The 23,880-nt window shown below is 35.3% G+C and overlaps 3 protein-coding genes and 1 long non-coding RNA gene across 4 annotated transcripts; 1 reads left to right on the top strand and 3 right to left on the bottom strand.

Annotated features, from left to right (window-relative positions):
- On the bottom strand, positions 480–3,029 carry LOC110011922 (dnaJ homolog subfamily C member 14-like). The gene is made up of 3 exons (XM_020693588.1): positions 2,868–3,029; positions 2,640–2,751; positions 480–656 (listed from the first exon to the last, which is right to left on the bottom strand). The coding sequence occupies exons 1-3, from the start codon at positions 2,891–2,893 to the stop codon at positions 495–497; spliced, it is 300 nt and encodes a 99-aa protein (XP_020549247.1). The 5' UTR covers positions 2,894–3,029; the 3' UTR covers positions 480–494.
- Positions 3,996–8,303, top strand: LOC105161059 (IQ domain-containing protein IQM3-like). The gene is made up of 9 exons (XM_011078627.2): positions 3,996–4,182; positions 4,377–4,491; positions 4,596–4,661; positions 4,744–4,832; positions 5,325–5,412; positions 5,662–5,808; positions 5,912–6,004; positions 6,292–6,393; positions 6,641–8,303. Exons 1-9 carry the CDS (start codon positions 4,019–4,021, stop codon positions 6,887–6,889), a joined length of 1,113 nt encoding a protein of 370 aa, XP_011076929.1. The 5' UTR covers positions 3,996–4,018; the 3' UTR covers positions 6,890–8,303.
- On the bottom strand, positions 4,012–5,438 carry LOC110011923. Its single transcript, XR_002287019.1, has 3 exons — positions 5,316–5,438; positions 4,359–4,659; positions 4,012–4,108 (listed from the first exon to the last, which is right to left on the bottom strand). It is a non-coding gene; the product is annotated as an uncharacterized LOC110011923 (long non-coding RNA).
- Positions 21,439–23,754, bottom strand: LOC105161058 (copper transport protein ATX1). The gene is made up of 3 exons (XM_011078626.2): positions 23,600–23,754; positions 22,843–22,918; positions 21,439–21,868 (listed from the first exon to the last, which is right to left on the bottom strand). Exons 1-3 carry the CDS (start codon positions 23,606–23,608, stop codon positions 21,654–21,656), a joined length of 300 nt encoding a protein of 99 aa, XP_011076928.1. The 5' UTR covers positions 23,609–23,754; the 3' UTR covers positions 21,439–21,653.

Below are 23,880 nucleotides of genomic sequence, written 5' to 3'. Positions count from 1 at the left end.
ACAAAAAAATTCAAAATTCTAGAAATTAGAATTGAGTCAAAATTGCTCAATTTTTGTAAAAAACATCCTTAAAATATATATATATATATATATATATATATATAAATACAATAGATTAATAGATGATAAAAATCAATCAATAATAAATGCATATATAAATAATAAAATCCCACATTTAATGTTAATAAGTTTGCTAATACATAGGCGCTATAATAACATTAATTTGCTAATACATAGGTGCTATAATTGATTGTTCTTGTTCAGCAGTGTTGTTTCAATTATTATGTTCTTCAAGGCAAAAGGCCGGTACTTGTGAATTTTAACATTTGATTATCAGCTTTTGAAATACAACGAGTTCTATTGCGAAGGCTTGATTATGATTTATATGGAATCAGGCAACAATTTTTCTTTCTCTTGGAAGAAAATTTTCGAAGGCTTGATTATGATTTATATGGAATCAGGCAACAATTTTTCTTTCTCTTGGAAGAAAATTTTCATTTGTTTGGATAATTTACAACAAAATATACAAAGCTCCCTTGCATAAAGTATTCTATTTTACAACCAAGTATCTTTACATTAGATAGCTGCAAATGTCTCACATGATGAAAACTTCTTCTCTCGTGTTGAGGCATCTTCAACTTCAATTTAATGGCAGCCTGAAAACGACAAAAAGAAAAAGAATCAGAACATGAGCAGCAATCGGTCTATACTCGTTTATTAAAGCTTGAGCGACCCTAAGTCTGTCATTCAATCGATGTATACTCGTTTATTAAAGCTTGAGCGACCCTAAGTCTGCCATTGATTTGCCATGTGTGCTTGCCTAAATAACCTCGTACTCAACACACGGGCTAAGATAATGCACCTTACCATCATTTAGAACCAAATTGCAACCTATGTATTGATCCATTTCTCTCTTTCCCTCTTCTTCTATCTTAAAAGGTATTCTATGTTCCTATACAATTCCTCTCTGTCAATTTTCTCATGTTTGAAAATTTAAAAAGTCGAAAGACCATTGTATTCCTCTTTGTACACTTCAAAACCAAAAGTCTGTTATAATTTCCATAAAAAGCTCCACGTTCTCACCACTCTAATTTGAAAAGAACAAGTACATAAATTTTTTAAGCCTCCAAGAATACGACGGATGCAGAATAGTTAAGAATGCCTAAATTGGAGAACAGTTTCTCCAACCTTTTGGCAAATTTATTCTCAATTTATTCATTGCGTGGGTTTCGTTTCAAGGATTGCTTTTCAAAACTTTTCGATGTCATATATCTAAAATTTTGTATGAATTTTACAGACCACCATATTTTGTCATGCCAATCAAATGTTGTTAAAATGCATCATAGTAACAGCCAATGTGTGTTTCAGTCCAGCGTTCAAATTTCTACTTAACCCTTTTGAATTCCACACAATTCATAAGAATATGAGATTAATTTAGTTCGCACAAATTTTGACAAACCAAATTCAAGCCCCAGGCCCTCAATCCTCCAATAACGAGTATAGATCACCTACACTAATCACATAATTTGATATCATAAATGCTCGCTTATCAATATATCAAAATAAAATGCTTGTTATACATAGAACTGGAAAATGATTTTTCAAGTAAATTGATACCATTTCATAATTATATGCTATATGTGTTATGGGCAAACAAAATCAGATATTGCCTCCATATCCTGTAATATGCATTAGGACAGAATTGTGAAAGAAACTAGGATATGAGAAAAGTACAGGGAAAATCATTGGGTGCCACAGTGTAAACCTGTGACTCAAACCGTAGCTCATAGAATACTCCAGTCGAAGGGCATAACCAATATACCAATGATACATCATAAACAAGAATATTTCGATGCAGACATAAGAAACAGCGAAAATACTTCAAATTCAAGAAACCTCTCCGAAATGCACTTAAGAAAAGAATATTGCTGATCAATTTGCAAGTTTCTAATGATTTAAGAAGATTATTAAACTCAAGCTAAAATAGAAGTAAAAGAGAGTGGTCGAATGGCACTTACATTACAGTAAAGGCATATATATTAAGATAGGAGAAAGACGAACCTGATTGGTAATATAGATAATAATAGGAAAACAAAGGTTACTATAGCTCCAAAAGGAGGTGAATATACAATTCCAATGAAACAAGAGAGGTTCTCACATTTCGTTTCCATGTAAAGTTGACATAACCATATTCACTAAGGACAAAAGTTAAACCATGCTGATGGATTATTCAAGAACCTTTATTTCAGTTCAAACCAGCTCTGATTCTCATAATTAATCCAACTAATAATTAGTAACTAGTCTCCTGTTTTATTTCCTTATTTAATATTAAAGATTTTAGGACTAGCAAAGATGACAAAAGCTAGCTTCTGTCATATGAAATTTTCCCGTACTGAAATCTTTGTAAATTGTGAAGTGAAAAGCATAAATTCTTTAACTCTATGACTACTGACAATTTTCTTCACCAGATATTCAGACAAGTCACAGATGTAACACAGAGGAATATTTATTATGTGAAGTATATCTCTTCGCCACAATCTGAATCGTCCAGAATACGAATCAATCCATTTATTAGTATGGCAACAAGCAGGAAACATTTCAAACTTCGAAACAGAGCAAGAAAATGTCCTAACACTCACCTTATCAGGATCTTGTAAATCCTTAAATGCTTTGTTCAACTTAACAAATGCTTGGTGAGCTTGAGGGTGAGAGCATTTGTCTGGGTGAACCATCAGCGACAACTTCCAATACCTTCCATATAGAAAAATTATATGCGCACATGTCAAAACACATGAACAGATACAAGGCGCAGTCTAGGAAAAGATGAATGCCGATTATTTGAGTGGAGAAAACCTTAAAATTGATACCTTTTTTTCATGTTTTCAGGAGACATATTTTTGTTAAACTCTGAGGGTATTGGTAATTTTCAAATAACTATGGCTTCATGATCCTCACGGTTTTATTTTTGATAAGGCACCCACTAGAAAAAAAAAAGACTTAGAGCTTATAATCCATTCAAGCTCTTCGACCGTAAGCGAAGTGCAACGGATGGTATCACTGCATACAATCTTGGCCCTCTCGCCATAACAAGAGCATCAGCCTGTTACAGAAACTTGATTATCCAGAGCGCATCCATCATGCAACGTATATTAGTTTTAGCATGAAAAAATATCTGTCCAAACAAGAATGTTTTGGCCTAAAAATGGGAATTGGATTGTGGTATTAGTCTCATCAGGTAGGTTTTCACCAACCTTTCTGAACTAACTCCAGACAGCCAGAAACATTTCACTCGAACACCTGATTTAATTTGATGGAGAACTTCCACAGTGTCGTTTGGCTAATTATCACATAGGCAAGAGACTTGAACACAACTTCCAGTTACCCTCATTCAACTCTATTATTAACTAGGAGTCATAGGAAACCTCCGAATTAGACAACCTTTTTTAAGGAAGAGAAGGCGAAAATTATTCGACACATATTTCTTTGAAACCTTTTACAAGAAGAATCCAAAGCTGACAAGAAATGACATCGGTTTTATGTCAACACTTTCACATAATTAACAGACTGAAGAGAAACAAAGGGAAATCATAGATTTGGCTGAATGCATGCTAACTTGGTTCTTTTATGCGCTGACGCTGTGAATGATTCACATCCCTTCTTTTTCAAAAAGTGTGGTATGTGATAATTGTCTAACTATATGATATATTAAGCTTTGGGTGCAGCATCTACAAGACCATTAGAGAGTAGGGTTGGAAGTATAGGTGAGTGAGCACTTAATGGACATAAATGTCCTAGTTATGACATGCAGTCACAATAGAGATACACAGCTAGCTTGGGGTCCTGTTCTTTCTGCCAAGTAGTAACAAAGTACCCAACTCAACATTTAATATCATTTAACTTGTCAACGGTTGTAACTAACCATTTAATGGCCTTTTCTATATTTAACCAACAAAGTTTCCTCAAACTAATAATACACATATAGAAATGATGGCCTTACCTCTTAATGTAGAGTGAATAAATGGATATCAGCAACCAAGCTGCTCCAAAGTCTGATCTCCAATCAGCCCAAGAAACGAACTGCTTTCAGGCCATCAAAGCTGCAGTGAAGCTGCAAAAGGTTTACCGGAGTTATCGTACACGTCGGAAATTAGCAGATTCAGCACTTGCAGCCGGAGGGCTTTGGTGGGTTATGTCGTCTATTTTACTTAAATGGAAAATTCTTATCTAGACCAGGTTTGGTTGAATCATACCAATCACAATATAGTTGTTGTGTATTTGGTTCAAGTTTGACCGGACCCGATCTAGGCTAGGAATTTCCCTACTCAAAGAACATATTTGATAGGGATAAATTTTCTAACCAGACAAACAATATGAAGGTGGCAAGCAATAGAATATGCTCGTTTGAATCACAGCACGATTGCTTTCTTTGACTTCTTCCAGCCTGAAAAACCAGCTTCGCGGTGGAGTAGGATCAGTCAAAATGCTTCAAAGGCATGCGTACTTGCCTAGTAAACATGAAATCTTGATTTCTGCCACCTTCTATTCCTGAGTAGAACTTCAGTTTTGATACTTCATGAAATTTAAAACTTCTACAGGTTGGGAAGGGTTTAGGTGAGGATGCAAAGGCTCAGAAATTGGCTTTCCAACACTGGATTGAAGCTGTAAGCAGACAGAAAAGAATATTTTCCATTCCTTAGAGCACACACTGTTGATTTTGTAATCATTCTGACTATGGCTATACAGATTGATCCCAGGCATCGTTATGGTCATAATTTGCATATTTATTTTGATGAGTGGTGCAGAAGCCACACTGATCAACCATTTTTCTACTGGTGAGGGCCGTGAGGCTATAACTCATGCAATATAATTCAAACTTTCAATGCACAGGATAACAGAGAATGAAGCATGTCTCTCGTGATTTCCAAATTTTTAGTGCCAGTTTTTTCAGAATCTTTACCATGTTTCTAAATGAACAGAGCAATATCCACTTTCAAATGTTTTATATGAAACACAGCACTTCTTTGTAGGGATTGTAGCATGAGAATATTTGCATCTTGGCTTTTAATTTTCTTACTGGTGCTCTTATTGAGCAACCAAAAGTTTTGGAAATTCAGAATGATATGGAAGTGAAAAAACACATAGCCACTGCATATAGTTTTTCTGTCTTCACTAGCTAAAGAAAGTACGAACAAAGAAACAAGAAGAAACCATATAATCCATATTTTATGTCATACCATGCTAGCATGTTACCCATATATTCAGTAATCTCCAAAATAAAATGATGCACTTTAATATGCTACCATTACTATTGATACCTGGCATAGGTTGGATATTGGTGATGGCAAAGGGGTCAATATTGATGAATGCCCAAGATCAAGACTTCTGCAAGACTGTATCAGCTATCTCGGACCTGTAAGCACCAATCAACTGACTCTGGCTGTAACTCTATTCCCATCAGCGTCAAATTATCCAACAATATTATGTGTCAAACACGAGATGGAAAGTTCAAGAACTATGTCTTGTAAAAAGGATTAACGCAGACTCCTAATATGAACAGAACAGGAATTATTAATTTTCTGTTATATGAATATAAATGGTAAATTATGAATTTCGTTCTATTTAATACTTTTCTCATTAGTCTTTGCTTATTGCTGAGTCAAGAAAGAGAGGGAATGCTATGAATACATAATAGTTGGAGGTCAATTGATGCACAAGCAAACTGGACATCTTCTGGACACAAATGAGGAAGTCACAGGCTCTAAATGGATCTTTGTGATGAGCACTTCCGGAAAATTATATGCTGGAGAGGTTAGATCAGTTTCAGAAATTAATATGCTTGGTAACAGGCACTGAGTTTATTTAAATCTTCACAGAACGACAAACTAATTCATTTTATCATTCTTTTTTCCAGAAAAAGAAGGGAAGATTTCATCATTCCAGCTTTCTTGCAGGTGGCGCCACGCAAGCAGCAGGAAGACTTGCAGCAGAACGTGGAAGCCTCAAGGTTTGGTCTCACAATTTCCATATGATATTGTGCAAATTTAATGTTGAAAGTCAGAATTTCAGAAATTGTAGATTAACTAGAGACATGGAGAATGAAACTCTGAAGTAATAAATGGATTGAAAGTAAATAGACATTTCCAAAAATCGCAAAGGTAAATAAATAAATTAGTAAGTAAACATAACTTCTGAGATTTCAGCTACATGCTATGTTGTTTTCTTACTTTTACCTAATCCATGTAAGAATTTCTGCACACAAGTCATCAAAAGGTTTAATTGGTGTCTTTTCAGTCTATATCAGCCTATAGTGGACACTATCGGCCAACAGACGCGAATCTCAGTATCTTCCTGGCCTTCCTACAAAACAGTGGTGTTAATCTCGACGAAGTTCAGGTCAAAATTTCATAAAAATCATGCATGTAGAAAAATTGAAGGAACTCCGTAAGAAAATTGGCATAAGCTGGGTTTTGGCCTCCATTGTTGATCCAATAATTGCTTTTTGCGGATGAGCTTTTCTCAATATATAACTTATGTTGCTTTCCTTCTCTGTCCCAACATCCACTATCTACTGATGGTGCACTTCAACCTTGGCAGATGTGTACATTTAGCTTACGTATTCGACTTCTTCCATTTTAGGCAGGTAATTTTCTGCACAGAATGTCAGAGCTGTGATGCTGATAGCTCAGCTGGTGAAGGTAAGACTCGCCTCCCAACTGAATCCGAACAGCCAAGTGCCATGAATCCAATGATTACACTACAGCAATCACAGCAGCTATCCCAGCTTTCTAAAGAGGAAACTCAAGGCAGTCTCAAGAATAACTGGTCCATAGATTCCAAGAGTAAAAATCATGCAGATGATGAAGTCCAAGACAAATCGGCCATGATATGACTTGGGGCGTTAATTGTCTTTGAAGTGATCACAACAGGGTTAAGCTATCACAGAAACTCTCGAGCATCCACCAAATGATGATAGCCCAACATGTACTAAGTATATGCATCATAACTATTCTGATCATTCAAGAGAAAACTTGTCTTTCCCTTTCCATTAAGTGACCAATTTACATACACACGTTCTTTAACTAACAGCAATATACTAATATCCAGCTTAGTAGCTTACTTCTCCAACACCTTCTCTTTCATCAGTTCCCGGACTTTGGTAATTCCATTCCATATCTTTGAATCAGCAACCAACTTTGATAGCATGAGTGAGCTGAATGAATCATCCGGATCAACACTCAAAATCTCTTTAGCAGAATATCCAGCCTACAGCAAATCTTTGTTGGTTGTGTAGTCTGATAAAAGGCATTGCCACACAAAACTTTTCATGAATTCATATGCTCATCTATTTTTTGCATGCAAATTTACTAACAATACAGGCAAGATGGTCTGTCTTTGGAATAATTCCAAAATCTTTGGTCATTGAATCAAAATGGTTCATTTGGCTCCTCCAAATATCCTACACATCCACAGGCATGCCCCAATGAAAGTAACATCATTTGGTTTTAATCCATTTCTCCTTATAAGGTCATAACTCTCCAAACTTCTCATCCAAACATGGGGCATACACTGCAATCACGGCACTCCATGAAACCAGATTCTTGTTAGGAAGGATGTCAAAAAACTTTGTGAGCACCATTTGTCATCCCCATTTGGCATCCATTCCGATGATAGAACACCTCCAGCAACTACATCCCAATCTAAAATCCAGTTTCTATTATACAGAAATGAGTTTGATTTCCCCGGTCAACTGTAGGTAAACACCACAAATGCTTAAACAGCTCGAATATATGCAAAGATTGGGGCCAATGCCCACCAGAAACACGTTCTGGATAACCCAATCACTTCTTTATAACAACAAGCATCCATCCAGCTGCCAAATATCCAGATACAAATTATCATGCAAATCCATTTCACAAAAAGCTCTGCAGGACGCCCTGAAGGCAACCAATTTCTGCATAAAAACTCAACATTGTGTGTTCAGATACAAAAAATCAAGCACTGATCCAAGCACATAAAGCAGACATTGATCCGAAGCAATTCAAGGCTTCTTCTGACAACCCCATTTGATAATACGTGTAAACCAGTTATATCCAAGTGACAAGCTTCCTCAAAGGCATTCTATCAAACAACTTCTGTGCGTAGTCAGTAGAGTTGAGTTGAGAATTGAATTTGTTGCTAGCGCCCGATTGAATGCGGCGAGAGAAATGCCATAACTATTAACTATTGAGGTTGTATTCTTTGTATTGAAAGATACTAAAATTTATGGGTTAATTACACTCAAATTCCCTGTAAAAATATTTTGTAATTATATTTACTGTAAAAATATTTTGAAATTATATTTATATTCGCTCTGAAAATTTATAATTTACATCTTACCTTGTTTTGTTAGATTTAAACGAAAAATACTGATGTTAGCAAAAAAAATTGGATAAATTTTTAATTTTACCTTTTATTTAATATTTTTATGTAATAATTTTGTACTTATGAAAAAAAACTGTAATGATCTTAACCTTAATCTATATGTACACACACACATATATATATATGATATTTATCCTTTTATAAGAATAATAATATATGGGAATATAAAAGAGAGGCAAAACTAAAAATTCATATAATTTTTTTTGCTTAAGTCAGTATTTTCCGTTCAAATTCTAAAAAAAGGAGATCAGGCATGAATCGAGAATTTTTAGAGGGGCTTTAATATAATTTGAAATATTTTTGAAAAAAAGTGTAATTTAGCATTTTTAAGGGATTTAAGTGAAATTAACTCAAATTTAAATTATTTTCTTTTTTTTAATGGAAAAATTATTTGCTCAGTGAAAGGAGGTAAAAGTACATATCTATGCTTAGAATTCCCTCATGATATTTTATTTCTTTCACAATAATCATATTCTTTTAATAAATAGTTTGAGGATAAATATCACTTTTGATCCATTTTTTTATGTAATTTATTTGGATTTAGTCCCTCATTTTTTTGATTTATCAGATATAGTCCATCACATTTGAAGATTCCATCAAATATAATTTTTACTGTTAACAAATTTTTCAAAAAGACTATAAAAAAAAAAATTACATACGGTACAAAAAACTCAAACTCGGTCTCTTTGGCCGGAAAATGGTGAGAGGACACTCCACCAGATGTATTTCTTGACATTTTTATTTACAAGAATTTTTATTTATATATAAATTTATAACTTTTATGTATTGTCCATTAAGACTTTGTCAAAACCCGAAAACCTGAGCCCAGGAGCCATCGGTTGGACCTAATTAGTATTTTTAAAATATTAAACATATATATTTTATAAATAATATTATCATAACTTTATAAATATGATATACTAATATTATTGAAAGGTTAATTATTATTTTGTAAAGTTATATGTGTATGTTTTAACATTGAATTATAAAAAAATTTAGAATAAGTGTTACTTACATAAACATTAAAACGTTTATAAACTATTTATATCATTATTTTAATTTATAAAAATATAAATTTTATATATTATATGTAAGTATAAATAAATTATACATACTTTTTAAATACGTACAAATATATTATATATATTTATATAAATACATGAAATATATAAAAAAAATGGAGCAAATTCGGAGCGTGTACAAGCCCAAACCATTAAACCCTAAGGCCTGCATCATGACCCGTTTAAGGCTTCAGAACCCTTTGATCCAGACTCACTATTATACCCTATTTTTGTTATATTATATATATATATATATGGTAATAATTTCAGTGAATTAAAATATTAAAAAGTGCATTTGGTAGAATTGTCTCATATTATTTTCCCTCCAACGAGACCCAAGTTCAAGTCAAATGTCTGAAAATATATTATTTTACAATAAAAATATTTAAAAATATACAGTAAAAACATTTAAATTTAACCGAACATGATAAAAAAAAATTTCAGTAAAAATGGTTTTAAAAACTGCTTTAAATTTTTTGACTAACTGTTTTAATCTAATTGGCCGTTTTCGATCGTTACTGGCTGTTTCCGGCCGATTCTCACCATTTCACCTTAGGATTTATGTTTGTCTTAAATGTCATTTTTATTGCCAGTTGCTGTGATGCCTATATAAGGTTGTAGAATCCCCTCACTTCAACACACCAAGATAAGACTTCCTCTCTTGATTTTCTCTCTCGAAGCTCTCCTTCTCATCCAGCTTTAAGCTTTAGTTTCAGAGGTTTACGAGTGCTCTTTGAGGTATTCTTTACTATAGTACAATATCGATAGAATTGAACCATTTTATCCTGAAAAAAGTTGGGTAATACCCGATGCACATTATACGGGACGTATAATTTCTTCAAAACAAGCAAAATAGTTATGTGATTCGGTTAGTTTGTAGTTTTGGATCGAGAGTTTTACGATACAACTCTCCTTGTAAGTATTCGATTTATAGTTTCTCATTAAAACAACATATCTAACTGTTATCTCTACTATTTTATTCTAACATGGAAGTATTGTGTTTTTTATTTAAAAAACTGTTAATTGTTGGGAGAAAACCCCTCTAGTAGTGAGCCCAAATAATAACCCTTGTCAAACTATTACAAAAAATTGTGGGTTTTGAAAATCCTTAATATTACAATCCAACATTACAATAATATTAACAGATCCAATAATACAGAAATAATAACAAAATATAATTACAGAATTAAATAATAATATCAGACAGTAAATGAAGTACAACAACAAGAATAAAAAAAAAGGAGATAATGGCTCAGGGAACCAGATCCGGTGGGGATAGCCCACAACCACCAAGGCCTGCAACCATTACTCCAGTTGCTTGAACCAAAAACTTGCCACCCAGGCTCAGTTACTCAAAACAACCACCAAGGCTCAATCATAACAACCACTTAAGTTTTTCTACTAAGAAACTAAGTTTACAAAAAACTTTTAATCTGAGCAAGAGAAGAAGAAGAATTCTTATTTTTCTTTTATTAATTTTTTCGCCAAAAAACTGGCTGCTTAAATAAGGGGGAAGACATTGAAGAGGGAGAGAGAGAAGGAGACAGCATGGCAAGAAACCAAGAAGAGATCAGAGGTAAAAAATCGGTGGAGAGGAAAAAAATGAGAAGAGGAAAAGAAACACAGTGGAAGAAACAAGGGGTTAGTGGAAATGGATTAGGCTAGGGTTTTGCTAGATATATAAGAGAAACAAGTTTGGATCAGAGTGGGCTGGGTAATGGGTATGGGCCAAGCCTTTCAAGTGAGTGGGCTTTTGGTCGTGTGTGGCTGGGCCTTTTCATTGTGGGTCATAGGTCATAAAATATTACATTCTCCATCTTGAACCACGACCCAAAAAAGGGATCAACTCCAGAAAATCGAAACTGGCAATCATCATTGCCAAAAACGTAGGGATTGTACCTGCAAAATAAGAGAGAGACACTTGCACAAATATGGGTTAGAAAGTGCAAAGAATTGTAATTAGAATTAACAAACCAGGTATACTTTTTCAGAAATTTTTTTAGTGGTTACATTTGCATCTTCTTTATTTTTGTCATTTCTTTTGGGCTTTTTACAATTTTTAATAAAATGGTCTTTTTCTCCACTATTATAACACATTCTATCCCAAGATTTTTCAGTCCTAGTTTTAGATTTTGACCTGCTATGACTTCTATTCCTATGTCTTAGTTCTTCCCCTAACATGATTTACTTCATTTTGGACTTGATTAGCTATATTAGTTTTAAGGTCCATTCTTTTCTTTTCAACCATTAATTACAGTATCTAAATTTATATTATTCCTACTATATTTTAAAGTAGTTTTTACATCACTATAAGCTTTAGGAATAGCATTTAAAAGAACAATAGAAGAATAATCATCAATATTTATCTCCAATTAACTTAATATCTTGGATCAATTTTGTAAAATCATCCAATTTTTCGCAATGTATTTAGACAAATCTAGTTTGTACCTAAAATATTTTTCAAGTAAAAACAATTTACTATGTAAGGAAGTTTCAGTGTTAATTCCTCTAACTTATTTCACAAATATTTAGCAGTTTCTTGCTTTCCTACTTTTCTTAAAACAATGTCAGAAAGATTTAAGATTATAGAAGAATAAGCATACTCATCATTTTCTATTTTCTTTTCTTTAGAAACATTTTCAGGGTATTTACCATCAATGTCTTTAAATTTTTTTGGTTGAATTAAAATTCCTTTTATCTTTTGTTGCCAAATAGAGAAATCAGATTTTCCATTAAATGGTTGCAGATTATAACCAATCATATTAATAATAGAGATATTAGCAACAGATACAGAAAATACTAACGAGAGCAGAAAAAGGATACAATTTTAGAATAATATCAACAGGGGACTTTAGCTTAATATATAACCTCAACTAGAAACCCGACAGCCTCAAGGGCTCGGCCAAGTGAGGATAAGCAAGGAATCAATCTTGATCAAGGTAAAGAATAAGCACTAAACAGTAAAATAATGAACTAAGCAGAAACAGAACGCACTAAGCAAAAATATTCCAAGCACTTAGTAATCCCACAAAGCAGTTTAAATCAGATTCACTAAGTAATAAATTTTGGACTAAGCAGAGACAGGAAATTAGAGCAAATAATTTCAGAGGTCGCACTCCGCAAAAAATTACAGAACTCAAAATATCAGATAACCAACATTAACTTAATATTTTTTTTCCGCACTAAGCAATTTTTCGCACAAAGCGATTAATATCAGATTTTTATAAATAAGCACTAAGCAGATAAATAATTTCAGACCTACAAAGCAACAAGATGATGCACTAAGAATAGTTTTTGCACACGACAGATTTATAAGAAATCGCACATCGCAAAAAATCAAATTTTACAGAAAAATATTCACACAACTATTTCTTGAACAGAGCAAACACAACAAGATGTTTCCAGAAAAATAATTTTATAACATTTATTTATTTTTAATTTTTTTTATTGACTAGGTGGATAATTTTTTTTATAATTTTTTAATTTCTTTTCTTATCCACTCCGTCCTATTATTTATAATTTTTTATTTTTATTAAAAAAAATACAGTAAGGGTATAGTTGACAATTTCATACTTCCATTCAAGAATTACATAATTTCATCAAACATCAAGAAGGTATTTATAATTTTTTAAATAATAAAAAGATATTAGTAATTATGCCAAACTTGAGGAGAATTCGCTGTAATTTAACCTTAAAGAAAACAAACTTTTGGATGAAAAGGTGAATAGGTTTGGCTCTCGAGTGATGCAGAAACTAAGGACAATTGATATCTTAGGTACTAATTAATAGTTTGACAAAGAAATTGAAGGAATTGGAAAGCATCATCATAGCTTTCTGAGAATTAGAAAGCAATAAGTGAGGCAAAGCTTCAAGGTTACCCCACATACCTCAGGAGTCAAACATAATTAACAGCTATATATATATATATATATATATATTATATAGATTTTTGTTTACCCAAATTAGGTTCGATGGAACTAAATCGATTATAAAATAAGTGTAATCTTCTTGTTATGTGTTAAGTTGTGAAGATTGATTTGAAGAAGAAAAGGATAACCTGATTCAACTTAGAATTCCCAAGTTGAGTTGGAGAAGGATAACCCGATTCAAAGTTGAGTTGGAGAAGGATAACCTCATTCAACTTAGAAATCCCAAATTGAGTTGGAAAAAGGATAAGTCATGGCTATATATTCTACTCTTATTAGCATTGTTTTATAGAGCAAAGTAGAATAGAGTAGAGAGAAAAGAAAGAGTTGAGACGAGGGTGAGTGTTGTTTTTCACGTGTGGTGAAGACTTGCATACAAGTGTGTGTGTGTTGTACTCCTCAATTTTCCTCCTCTTTGAGTGTTTTCTCCTGGCTTGGTATCGCCCCCAGACGTAGGATTTATATCCAAACTGGGTTAACAAATTCGTGTGTCTTTTATCGCCTTCATATTCCACCTGTTATCCATCTTAACCCGATCCATTTCCTAACAACTGGTATCAGAGCCTGGTTCAAGGAGTTAAGATGGAGGGAAAGTTTCCAGTCGAACGGTTCAATGGTTCCGACTTTGGGTTTTGGCGTATGCAGATGGAGGCCTACCTGTACGGGAAGGACCTGTACGAACCACTTGCAGAGAAGTCCGAGAAGACGAGTGATGAAGAATGGAAGGTGCTCGATCGAAAGGCGATGAGCGCAATAATCCTGTCGCTCTCTCGGAATGTCGCCTATCATGTGAAGGGAGCAAAGAGCACGAAGGAAGTTCTACAGACTCTTGCCGATATGTACGAGAAACCCTCAGCAATGAACAAGGTTATGCTGATGAAAAAACTATTCAGGTTGCAGATGGAGGAGAGGAAGTCGGTGGCCGATCACCTCAATGACTTCAACCAACTCACGACACAGCTGGCGTCTGTGGATATCGTGTTTGACGATGAGGTAAAAGCGTTAATTTTGCTTTCATCTTTACCTGACAGTTGGGATGTGGTTGTTACTTCAGTGAGCACTTCGTCTGGGAAGGAGAAGATGAAGTTCGACAACATCAGGGACATGATGTTGAACGAGGAAACCCGTAGAAAGCAAACGGGTGGATCATCTGGCTCTGCGCTACATACAGAGTCCAGAGGGAGACCTGACACACGGGGTAAATACCGTGGAAGGTCCAGGTCAAGGTCCAGGGGGAAGAACAAGGGCAAGAAGGAGATGGTGTGCTGGAACTGCGAGAAGCCCGGACACATGAAAAGCGAATGTCGGGCGCCAAAGAAGGAAAAGGAGGGCCGAACAGCGAATGCCGCGACGGAGGAGATCACGGATGCACTCTTGTTGAGTGTGAGCAGTTCTTCCGATGATTGGGTTGTGGATTCAGGGGCCTCATTCCACTCATGCAGCAACAAAGACATCATGGAGCCATACACCTCAGGTGATTTTGGCTTAGTTTATCTTGCAGATAACAAACCCCTCAAGATTGTAGGAAAGGGAGATGTGCGGATCAAATCAACGAATGGGTCATGCTGGACCCTACATGATGTGAGACACATACCAGGACTGAAAAGGAACTTGATCTCAGTCGGACAGCTGGATAGTGATGGATTCCACACGACGTTTGGAGACGCGAAGTGGAAGATCAGTCGGGGAGCAATGACTTTGGCTCGAGGACTAAAGTCGGGAACGCTCTACATGGCGGGAGGATCCAGTTTAAACATTCCCTTTGCAGGAACTGTATCGCAGGCTAACCTGTGGCACAATCGCTTGGGCCACATGAGCGAGAAAGGAATGAACGTGCTGAAGTCGAAAGGACGGTTGCCCGAGTTAAAATCGGTGGAGGTGGGTCATTGTGAACACTGCGTGTTCGGAAAGCAGAAGCGGGTGAGCTTCTTGACCACAGGAAGAACTCCGAGGAAAGAAAAGTTGGAGCTTGTTCACACCGATTTGTGGGGGCCAGCACCAGTGTCATCTCTTGGTGGATCAACGTACTACATGACATTCGTCGATGATTCCACTAGAAAGGTATGGGTGTATTTCTTAAAAAGAAAATCTGATGCCTTTGATACATTCAGGAGATGGAGGGCACTAGTGGAAAATGAGACAGGTCTACAAGTGAAATGTCTCAGATCGGATAACGGTGGCGAGTACAACAGTGAAGGTATCAAGAATTACTGCGCCGACCATGGAATCCGAATGCAGAAAACAATCCCGGGGACACCTCAGCAAAATGGCGTTGCTGAGAGGATGAACAGAACACTGAATGAGCGTGCGAGATGCATGCGATTGAAGAGCGGACTACCAAAGATGTTTTGGGCAGATGCAGTCAACACGGCTGCTTTCTTGATCAATCGAGGGCCTTCTGTCCCGTTGAACAACAGGATACCAGAAGAGGTATGGAGTGGTAAGAAAGTGGATCTTTCTTTCTTACGTACGTTTGGTTGTTCAGCCTATATTTTGAACGATGATCGGACTAAGCTGGATGCTAAGTCGATTAAATGTACATTCATTGGGTATGGGACTGACGAATTTGGGTATAGATTCTGGGATGATCAAAACCGGAAAATAATTCGTAGTAGGAATGTTATATTCAATGAGGATGTAATGTACAACGACAGGAAGGTAAGCCCGGACGATGACAAGAAGGAAAGGGAATTTGTTGATCTCGATATTTCAAATTCCGGGATCATGAGACCAGCAGATACGGATTCAGTGGGAGTTCAGACGGACGAAACCGAACAAACGGAGATAGAGCCAGAACCAGTATCGGAGGAACCGATTACTGAAAGCAGCACACCCTTGGCACTGGGTCGAGAACCGAGGCTGAGAAGGGCCCCAGATAGGTACTCCCCCTCTCTTTATTACTTGCTTTTGTCTGATTGTGGAGAACCCGAATGTTACGCAGAGGCAGTCAATGATGTCCACAAGAGCAAGTGGGAGCTTGCGATGAACGACGAGATGAACTCGTTGAAGAAAAACAACACATGGGAATTGTGTCAGCTCCCAAAAGGAAAGAAGGCCCTACAGAACAGATGGGTCTATCGGGTTAAGGAAGAATCAGACGGGAAGAAGCGGTACAAGGCAAGACTCGTAGTAAAGGGATTCCAACAAAGATACGGTATTGACTTTACTGATGTTTTTACACCTGTTGTCAAGTTAACTACTATTCGTCTTGTGTTGAGCATGGTAGCGGCAGAGAACTTGGAGTTACAACAGATGGATGTAAAGACAGCCTTCCTACACGGGGATCTTGAGGAGGAGATATACATGGTACAACCAGAGGGGTATAATGGAGATGATCAGCAGGTGTGTCGCCTGAAGAAAAGCCTGTATGGATTGAAACAGGCTCCGCGGCAGTGGTACAGGAAGTTTGACAACTTCATGCTAGAGATAGGTTTCTCTAGATGCAATGCTGATCATTGCTGCTACGTGAAGAGGTTCGATGAGTTTTTTATCATTCTACTCCTGTATGTTGATGACATGTTGATAGCAGGATCAAATGTCAAGGAGATCAATAGGCTCAAGGATCAGTTATCGAGGAAGTTTGACATGAAAGATCTTGGCGAAGCAAGACAGATATTGGGCATGAAAATCACAAGGGACAAAGGTATTGGTAAATTATGGTTATCTCAATCTGATTATATTGAGAAGGTATTATGCAGATTCAAGATGGAAAATGCAAAACCGGTTGGAACGCCATTGGGAAATCAGTTCAAACTATCCAACAGTGATTCGCCCCAGACTGACTCCGAACGTGCAAAGATGAGAGTCACACCGTATGCCTCAGCAATTGGGAGCCTGATGTATGCTATGATCTGTACTCGACCGGATATAGCACATGCAGTGGGAGTAGTTAGCCGTTTTATGAGCAATCCAGGAGTGATGCACTGGGAAGCTGTGAAATGGATTCTTAGGTACCTGAGGGGTACTAAGGACCGAGCATTGGTGTTTGGTAAGGGCAAGCTTACCTTGTTTGGGTTTGTTGACGCTGATTTTGCAGGGAGTGACTATGACAAAAGGAGGAGCACTACAGGGTACGTGTTCACATATGGCGGTACAGCCGTATCCTGGGTCTCAAAGTTGCAGAAGGTTGTCACACTGTCCACGACGGAAGCTGAGTACGTGGCAGTTACTGAGGCAGCTAAGGAGCTCATTTGGCTGCAACACTTGTTGGGTGAATTAGGGAAACCTCAGGTAGATGTGATTCTTCATAGCGATAGCCAGAGTGCGATCCATCTGGCAAAGAATCCCGCGTTCCATTCGCGGACAAAGCACATCGAGATCAAGTACCATTTCATCCGACAACTTCTGGAGAAGAAGGCACTGCAGCTGGAGAAGATCCAAGGAGAAAAGAATCCTGCGGACATGCTGACCAAGGCGGTTGCGATGGCGAAGTTGAAGCTGTGTACGGCTTCGACTGGCCTTGATGACTAGAGTGGACAAACCCGGCGGTACCAAGAAAGAAGTGGAGAAAAGCTAATCAATCTTCAAGTAGGAGATTGTTAAGTTGTGAAGATTGATTTGAAGAAGAAAAGGATAACCTGATTCAACTTAGAATTCCCAAGTTGAGTTGGAGAAGGATAACCCGATTCAAAGTTGAGTTGGAGAAGGATAACCTCATTCAACTTAGAAATCCCAAATTGAGTTGGAAAAAGGATAAGTCATGGCTATATATACTACTCTTATTAGCATTGTTTTATAGAGAAAAGTAGAATAGAGTAGAGAGAAAAGAAAGAGTTGAGACGAGGGTGAGTGTTGTTTTTCACGTGTGGTGAAGACTTGCATACAAGTGTGTGTGTGTTGTATTCCTCAATTTTCCTCCTCTTTGAGTGTTTTCTCCTGGCTTGGTATCGCCCCCAGACGTAGGATTTATATCCAAACTGGGTTAACAAATTCGTGTGTCTTTTATCGCCTTCATATTCCACCTGTTATCCATCTTAACCCGATCCATTTCCTAACATTATGTGATTGATCATTTTTCTTAAATTATATACCAATCATACAACAAGTGTATTGTACTTGCCATATAATTAGTTCAAGTCCAATCAAATCTAGTCTATGTTAGAATTTTCCGGACATATATGTAGGAAATGAGTGATATTGTCCATGTACGTCTGTAATGGTATGAGTTGTGATCCATTAGATTTATAACAGGTGTTGATTCAGTATTTCACAACTTATGTGGTATTGGTGGCATCAAATCTTCTATTGATGTGGCTTGCAATTTGATCAATACCTTATTACGTGAGGTATTGTCTCTTTTGGCTGGTATGTATATCACGATTTTATTCTGAAAAATGCACTTTATTAGAGAAATGAGTCATTGGAACATATAAGTCATCCAAACTCTTCATATGTAACAATGTGAAACGTTTGTCTGTATCATCATTTATACAATTAAGAGGTTTAGTAATAAATCACATCTATAAAAGCCAAATCTTAGTAAACGACTGTTAGAGGTTCTCTTTTATCAATATATATATATATATAGGTTTAAATGCAATTTATCCTTCTATAATATGTGAAATGAGCAAATAAACTTCTGTGAAAAAAACAAATAGCGAATTATCCTCCCCCTCAATGGTTTAGATGGGGGGTAATTTGCTTCGTTTTCCGAACGCAAGGAGTAATTTGATATTTTATTTTTACAGGGTCTTTTTTTACACGTTTCTCGTATCACATGGGAATAAATTACATTTTTTCTTTTATATATACCCTTACTGCAATTTCTGAAAGTGGAAACTAATGACTTTTTATATTAAGGTTCATTAGTAGGAGTTGGTAAGCATATTAATTTATACTATTACCTTTATAAATAATAATATTACAAGAATAATTTAGTTTTTTTTTTAAAAAAAATATTGATAATTTTGTAATTAAAAAGAGAATTATCTCTTTTAAATATAATAAAACCAAAGCTTTTTGCATAAATACATATTATCTTAAATTGTAAGAGTGATATTAACATGGAAAATTAAAAAAAATATTAAATAACCTATGGGATATTAAGTAAAAGTGCATCAGGTCCACACAAAAAAATGTAAAGTATATATGATTTCGACAACAGAAGCATGAGGGGTAGTGCCTGGAGAATTGATAGAAAGATCAAGGGTTAATATGTAAATTACAATCAATACCCGGTGAACGACAATTTGCCATCCGAACTATATATGCCCGTTTTGTACTTTAGTATCTAAATTTTTTTTCTGTTTTTTTCTAACTTGTTATTTCAAGTTTGCGAATTTAGTGTTTTACCATATATGATCGTTTTGCCGAAAAAATATCATATGCTGTACATATGCGGAAAAAAAAAAAACACATCAATTAATCCTTAAATATCACATGTGCACTGCATGTAATGTTTTTTTGATGAACTTAGTGGAAAAAAACAGTTTAAATGATAAATTGCGAAATTTCGTAAAATTAATATGATAAATTGACATAAAAAAAACTAATATTAAAATATAAAAATTATGATAATTCGGAAGACAAAATGTAATTTGCTCATCAACGCCCAGTGTTGAAAGATATAAGTTTTAGTTTGTGGAGAATTTCGAGCATAAACAGTAGATGTCCAAAAGGATATTCTAACAAGACATAATAATGTACAAATTTAATGAGGGAAATGTCACATAGACAAAGCATGAGTTGAACAGATAAATAATAATATTTTTAATCTTGTAACTTATTTTATTTATATATATTTTTTTATATAAATTTAGTCATAAATATCTCATATTTAATTATTTTTTTGATAAATTTAATCATGTATCGATAATTTTGGTCCCCGTCATACTGTACTAAATCTTATCTTTGTCCTGTAGCTATAAGTCGTTAGGGCCAAAATTGTCAACATAGAACTAAATTTATAAAAACAAATGAACAAACATGAGACAATCGGGACTAAATTCGTTGAAAAAGGACTAAATGTGTAAATAAAGTAAGTCACATGACTAAAAATACTAACAACATAAAGTTATAGGACCAAATATATAATTCTGCCAAACTTTTTATATTATATCATGTAGCCGAATAAGAATTTGTATTAAGAGTGACAGACAAGTCGAGTCGAGCCGGCTCGCGAGTTTCTTGAAAAATACAAACGATCGAAAATTTTAATTTGATGCGGAGTCGATCGAAATCTGATTGTGGTGTCGATTGATATAAGACAACTGCACTAAACTAAACTAATTATACTAAAAGTAAAGACTTTCTGGAAAAACATTCATTTAAAAAATCCTAATAAAATTGGATCAAGAAACAAAATCCCAATTAATATAAACTATTATGAATATTCATATTTAAATATATATTATTTACTATTATTATTTTTATTCTATTCCTTCTCGATTTTATTTTAAACAAATTAAAAGCATTATTGAAAATTTGTTATCAATTAATAATGAGTTAACAATCATCGCTTATTGGTTTGTAATAACCAATTGTAAGAAAATTATAGAAATAGATAATATCTACATTTCTGGTGAGACTCAAATTTTACGATCAAAAGCTTGCCCAAGTAAAAATAGTAAAACTTTACTTCTCCTGTAGTTCTTTAGCTTTGTTTGGTTTTATTTCTAATTTATTTTTCTTTATTTTTAAAATATAGAGAAAAATATAAAAAATATGTAATTTTTCTTTTATAGTTCTTAAGAATAAGTACATTTACACCCCTTGATTTATGATTCATTTACACAAATCATTCATATTTTTTAAATAATTACAGATACACCCACCAATATATCATTATCGCTTACACAAACCACTTTATTTTTTAAAAAACACACGCCCCATAAATATATTAGTATTATTATACAAACTATCCGTACTTTTTGATTGTCAGGGGTAATTTCTATAATTATACAAAAAAAATTTTTTTTTTATAAAAATAGACTATAGATTAAAGGTGTACATGTAATTATCCCTAGTTTTTAATATATTTAGTTCTCCACTTTGAATATTAATGACATTAGTAGCACTGTAGAAAGCTCATCTCCAGTTCCCCTGCTTCAATTTCTTGAATAATGGAGAAACATTTGTTGTTGCCAGATGAAAAACCACCACACAACATGTGTAAGAAGTTATCATGGATTACATAAGCTGGCAAGTTTGCCGAATACAAAACACCAAATTATTGTCATATCGTACTTAAAAATCTAACCGGTAGAGTTACATCGCATATCGTTGCAAGACTAGACAGGTTTAAATATTATGCAGCAGCGACAGTTTCAGTCGGCTTTGATTCTGCTGCTGCCGGTGCCTCAGCTGCTGCTGGTGCCTCAGCTGCGGCGGGTGCCTCGGCTGCTTCCCAGTAGGAAGTTGCCTTGCCAGTCTTTGAAACGGTCTGCAAAACTGCTTCTGGCTGGACATTGCCCTTCACCGTCACCTTTTGCTTCTCCAGATCAATGTCAAACGATTCGACACCTGCTCGACAGAAGTACCACAAACTGAAAAGTCAGAAGATTTTCTTGTCGATGGCAAATGAATTGCGCTACTAGTACATGATGCGAGTATGCAACAAAGTTACACGCCATACTTAAGAGTTTCCACAGATATAATGTTAACCATTTATGCCGGCTAAGGCACACGGCAAACAATAGCAATATTCCTACTGCACCTGGAAATCCTTTTGAGATAGTATATCACGAGAAAACATATGCTTGTGTGCTTTCCACAATAGTTATCATCAACTATAGCACTCAACTGGACAGCGCAACTGCACCTAAAGCCATTTGCCTCTTGAAATTCTAATCTCTTGAGAGGATAAAGATTTCAGAATCCAACAAAAGGGAGGAAAGCACCTCATCTAGGTGCACTTAGAATCAACTCAACTTCCAACAAAGTAGAGCAGAAATAATCTAAAAGCCCATCAATCAGAAGCATGATCACGCTGAATAGAGTACTGAAAAATAATGTAACATCAACGACCAGTTGATAATCACTCTCCAGACATGAATGCATATGCAAGAAAACAAGCCCAAGTCAAAAAATGAACAGAGGTGTTTCCAGACACCATCCATATTTACTACCGGATGTAGTGACAGCTGCCAAACTTGCAACTTTATGGATCATGAGCGTATTTCTAAATTTCATAAAAGAAGAGGACCGCCCTTGCTAAATGAAACAGAGAATCTGATGTACAACAATTGAACCCGAAAAACCCACAGGCAAAGAATGTAACCAGCACTTGCCTATACTAAACAATCCCACCTCATAAAATGATCATCTCAACTCTATCGATTCTCAACTAAGCATCCGATGAAAGCATATCCGCAGGAAAAGGGCATTAACATGGTGAATTGATTTAATCACATAGCAATGTAAATTTAAGTACTTCTATTTCCAATCAAAAACTTCAAATATGTTTCTGTGATCGACGTCTAGAGAAGACGGCAAACCTTCCATTTTCCCAAGAACCCTCTTCACGGCTCCCACGCAGCCTTGGCATGACATGGCAACCTTCAGCTCAACAGTCTGCAATCAGCGACAAAGTTATAAATTATCAAAATTGATTACAACAGCCAATCGGAAAGTTACTAACAGCATGGTCACACAGACCTCATCCGATCCAAGTTCCAACACAAATATGTATGAGCAATTTATAGATAAATGCCTGAAGTTCTACATCAGCTCAGCTCAATATAGTTTCCCAAGAAAATGAAATCAACATAACACGATTCAAAACCAAGAAATTGCAGAAAAATAATTCAACAATAAACATCTGGTCTCAATGTTAAGATGTTCTTAAATGCTTATATCGGCAGAGAAAACAGAATCCAAAGCAAGAAAAATCATCCCGGAAGAAAAGTCAAGTCAATAAATGAACTAAATGGTTTAATAACAGAATTTATGCCTAAATTAGCAGATTAATCACAGGTTTTTAAAAAAATTGATGCATTTTCTCACCCTTTCAGCTCAGAAAATTGAATCCCACTCCAATATTTTTTCCACAAATCAAATCCTCACATTCTTGTTTTCCAGCCAAAAGGACCAAGAATCACAATCAAGTTCAAAGGATAGAAACACGAACACACGGGCTATCATAAATTTCACAAAAGAAATCCAGAAAAAATAGAATAACAATATCATTCTACTGAATCAATTTAAAAGCAAAATCGAACACAAAACAGAAAACAAAAAAAAAAAAGAAATCACCTGAGACATGATGATTGAAGTTTTCGAATTGATTAGAATGAAAATAAAAGGGGTTGCAGAAAAGTCAGAGGAGATTATGATAATGGGATGGGACTTCGGAGTTGGGTTGAGGCCGATATTTATAGAGCCGAAAATTCTTGAAGGAAGGAAAAAGACAGAATATTATCAAAAAGCAGGTTGACAGGCAATTTAATTTGATTTTTATTTTGGTGAAATTCAACGCCACCCCCCCCCCCCAAACCCCAAAAAAAAACTTTGTTTTTCAATTTTTCCCAAAACCT

This window comes from Sesamum indicum, linkage group LG4 (genome assembly GCF_000512975.1).
Source record: "Sesamum indicum cultivar Zhongzhi No. 13 linkage group LG4, S_indicum_v1.0, whole genome shotgun sequence".
Lineage (NCBI taxonomy): Eukaryota > Viridiplantae > Streptophyta > Magnoliopsida > Lamiales > Pedaliaceae > Sesamum > Sesamum indicum.
This window is presented reverse-complemented; position numbering and strand designations above follow the sequence as displayed.

Excerpts from the sequence above, each read along its gene's own strand:
- LOC110011922 (XM_020693588.1), bottom strand. The coding sequence starts at position 2,893 with ATGTCTCCTGAAAACATGAAAAAAAG. Across the intron at positions 2,752-2,867 it reads CCTGAAAACATGAAAAAAAG|GTATTGGAAGTTGTCGCTGA; the intron begins GTATCAATTTTA and ends TCTATATGGAAG. Across the intron at positions 657-2,639 it reads ATTTACAAGATCCTGATAAG|GCTGCCATTAAATTGAAGTT; the intron begins GTGAGTGTTAGG and ends TGTCGTTTTCAG.
- LOC105161059 (XM_011078627.2), top strand. The coding sequence starts at position 4,019 with ATGGATATCAGCAACCAAGCTGCTCCAAAGTCTGATCTCCAATCAGCC. Across the intron at positions 4,662-4,743 it reads TCCAACACTGGATTGAAGCT|ATTGATCCCAGGCATCGTTA; the intron begins GTAAGCAGACAG and ends ATGGCTATACAG. Across the intron at positions 4,833-5,324 it reads GATCAACCATTTTTCTACTG|GTTGGATATTGGTGATGGCA; the intron begins GTGAGGGCCGTG and ends TACCTGGCATAG.
- LOC105161058 (XM_011078626.2), bottom strand. Across the intron at positions 21,869-22,842 it reads GGTTCTTGGGAAAATGGAAG|GTGTCGAATCGTTTGACATT; the intron begins GTTTGCCGTCTT and ends TCTGTCGAGCAG.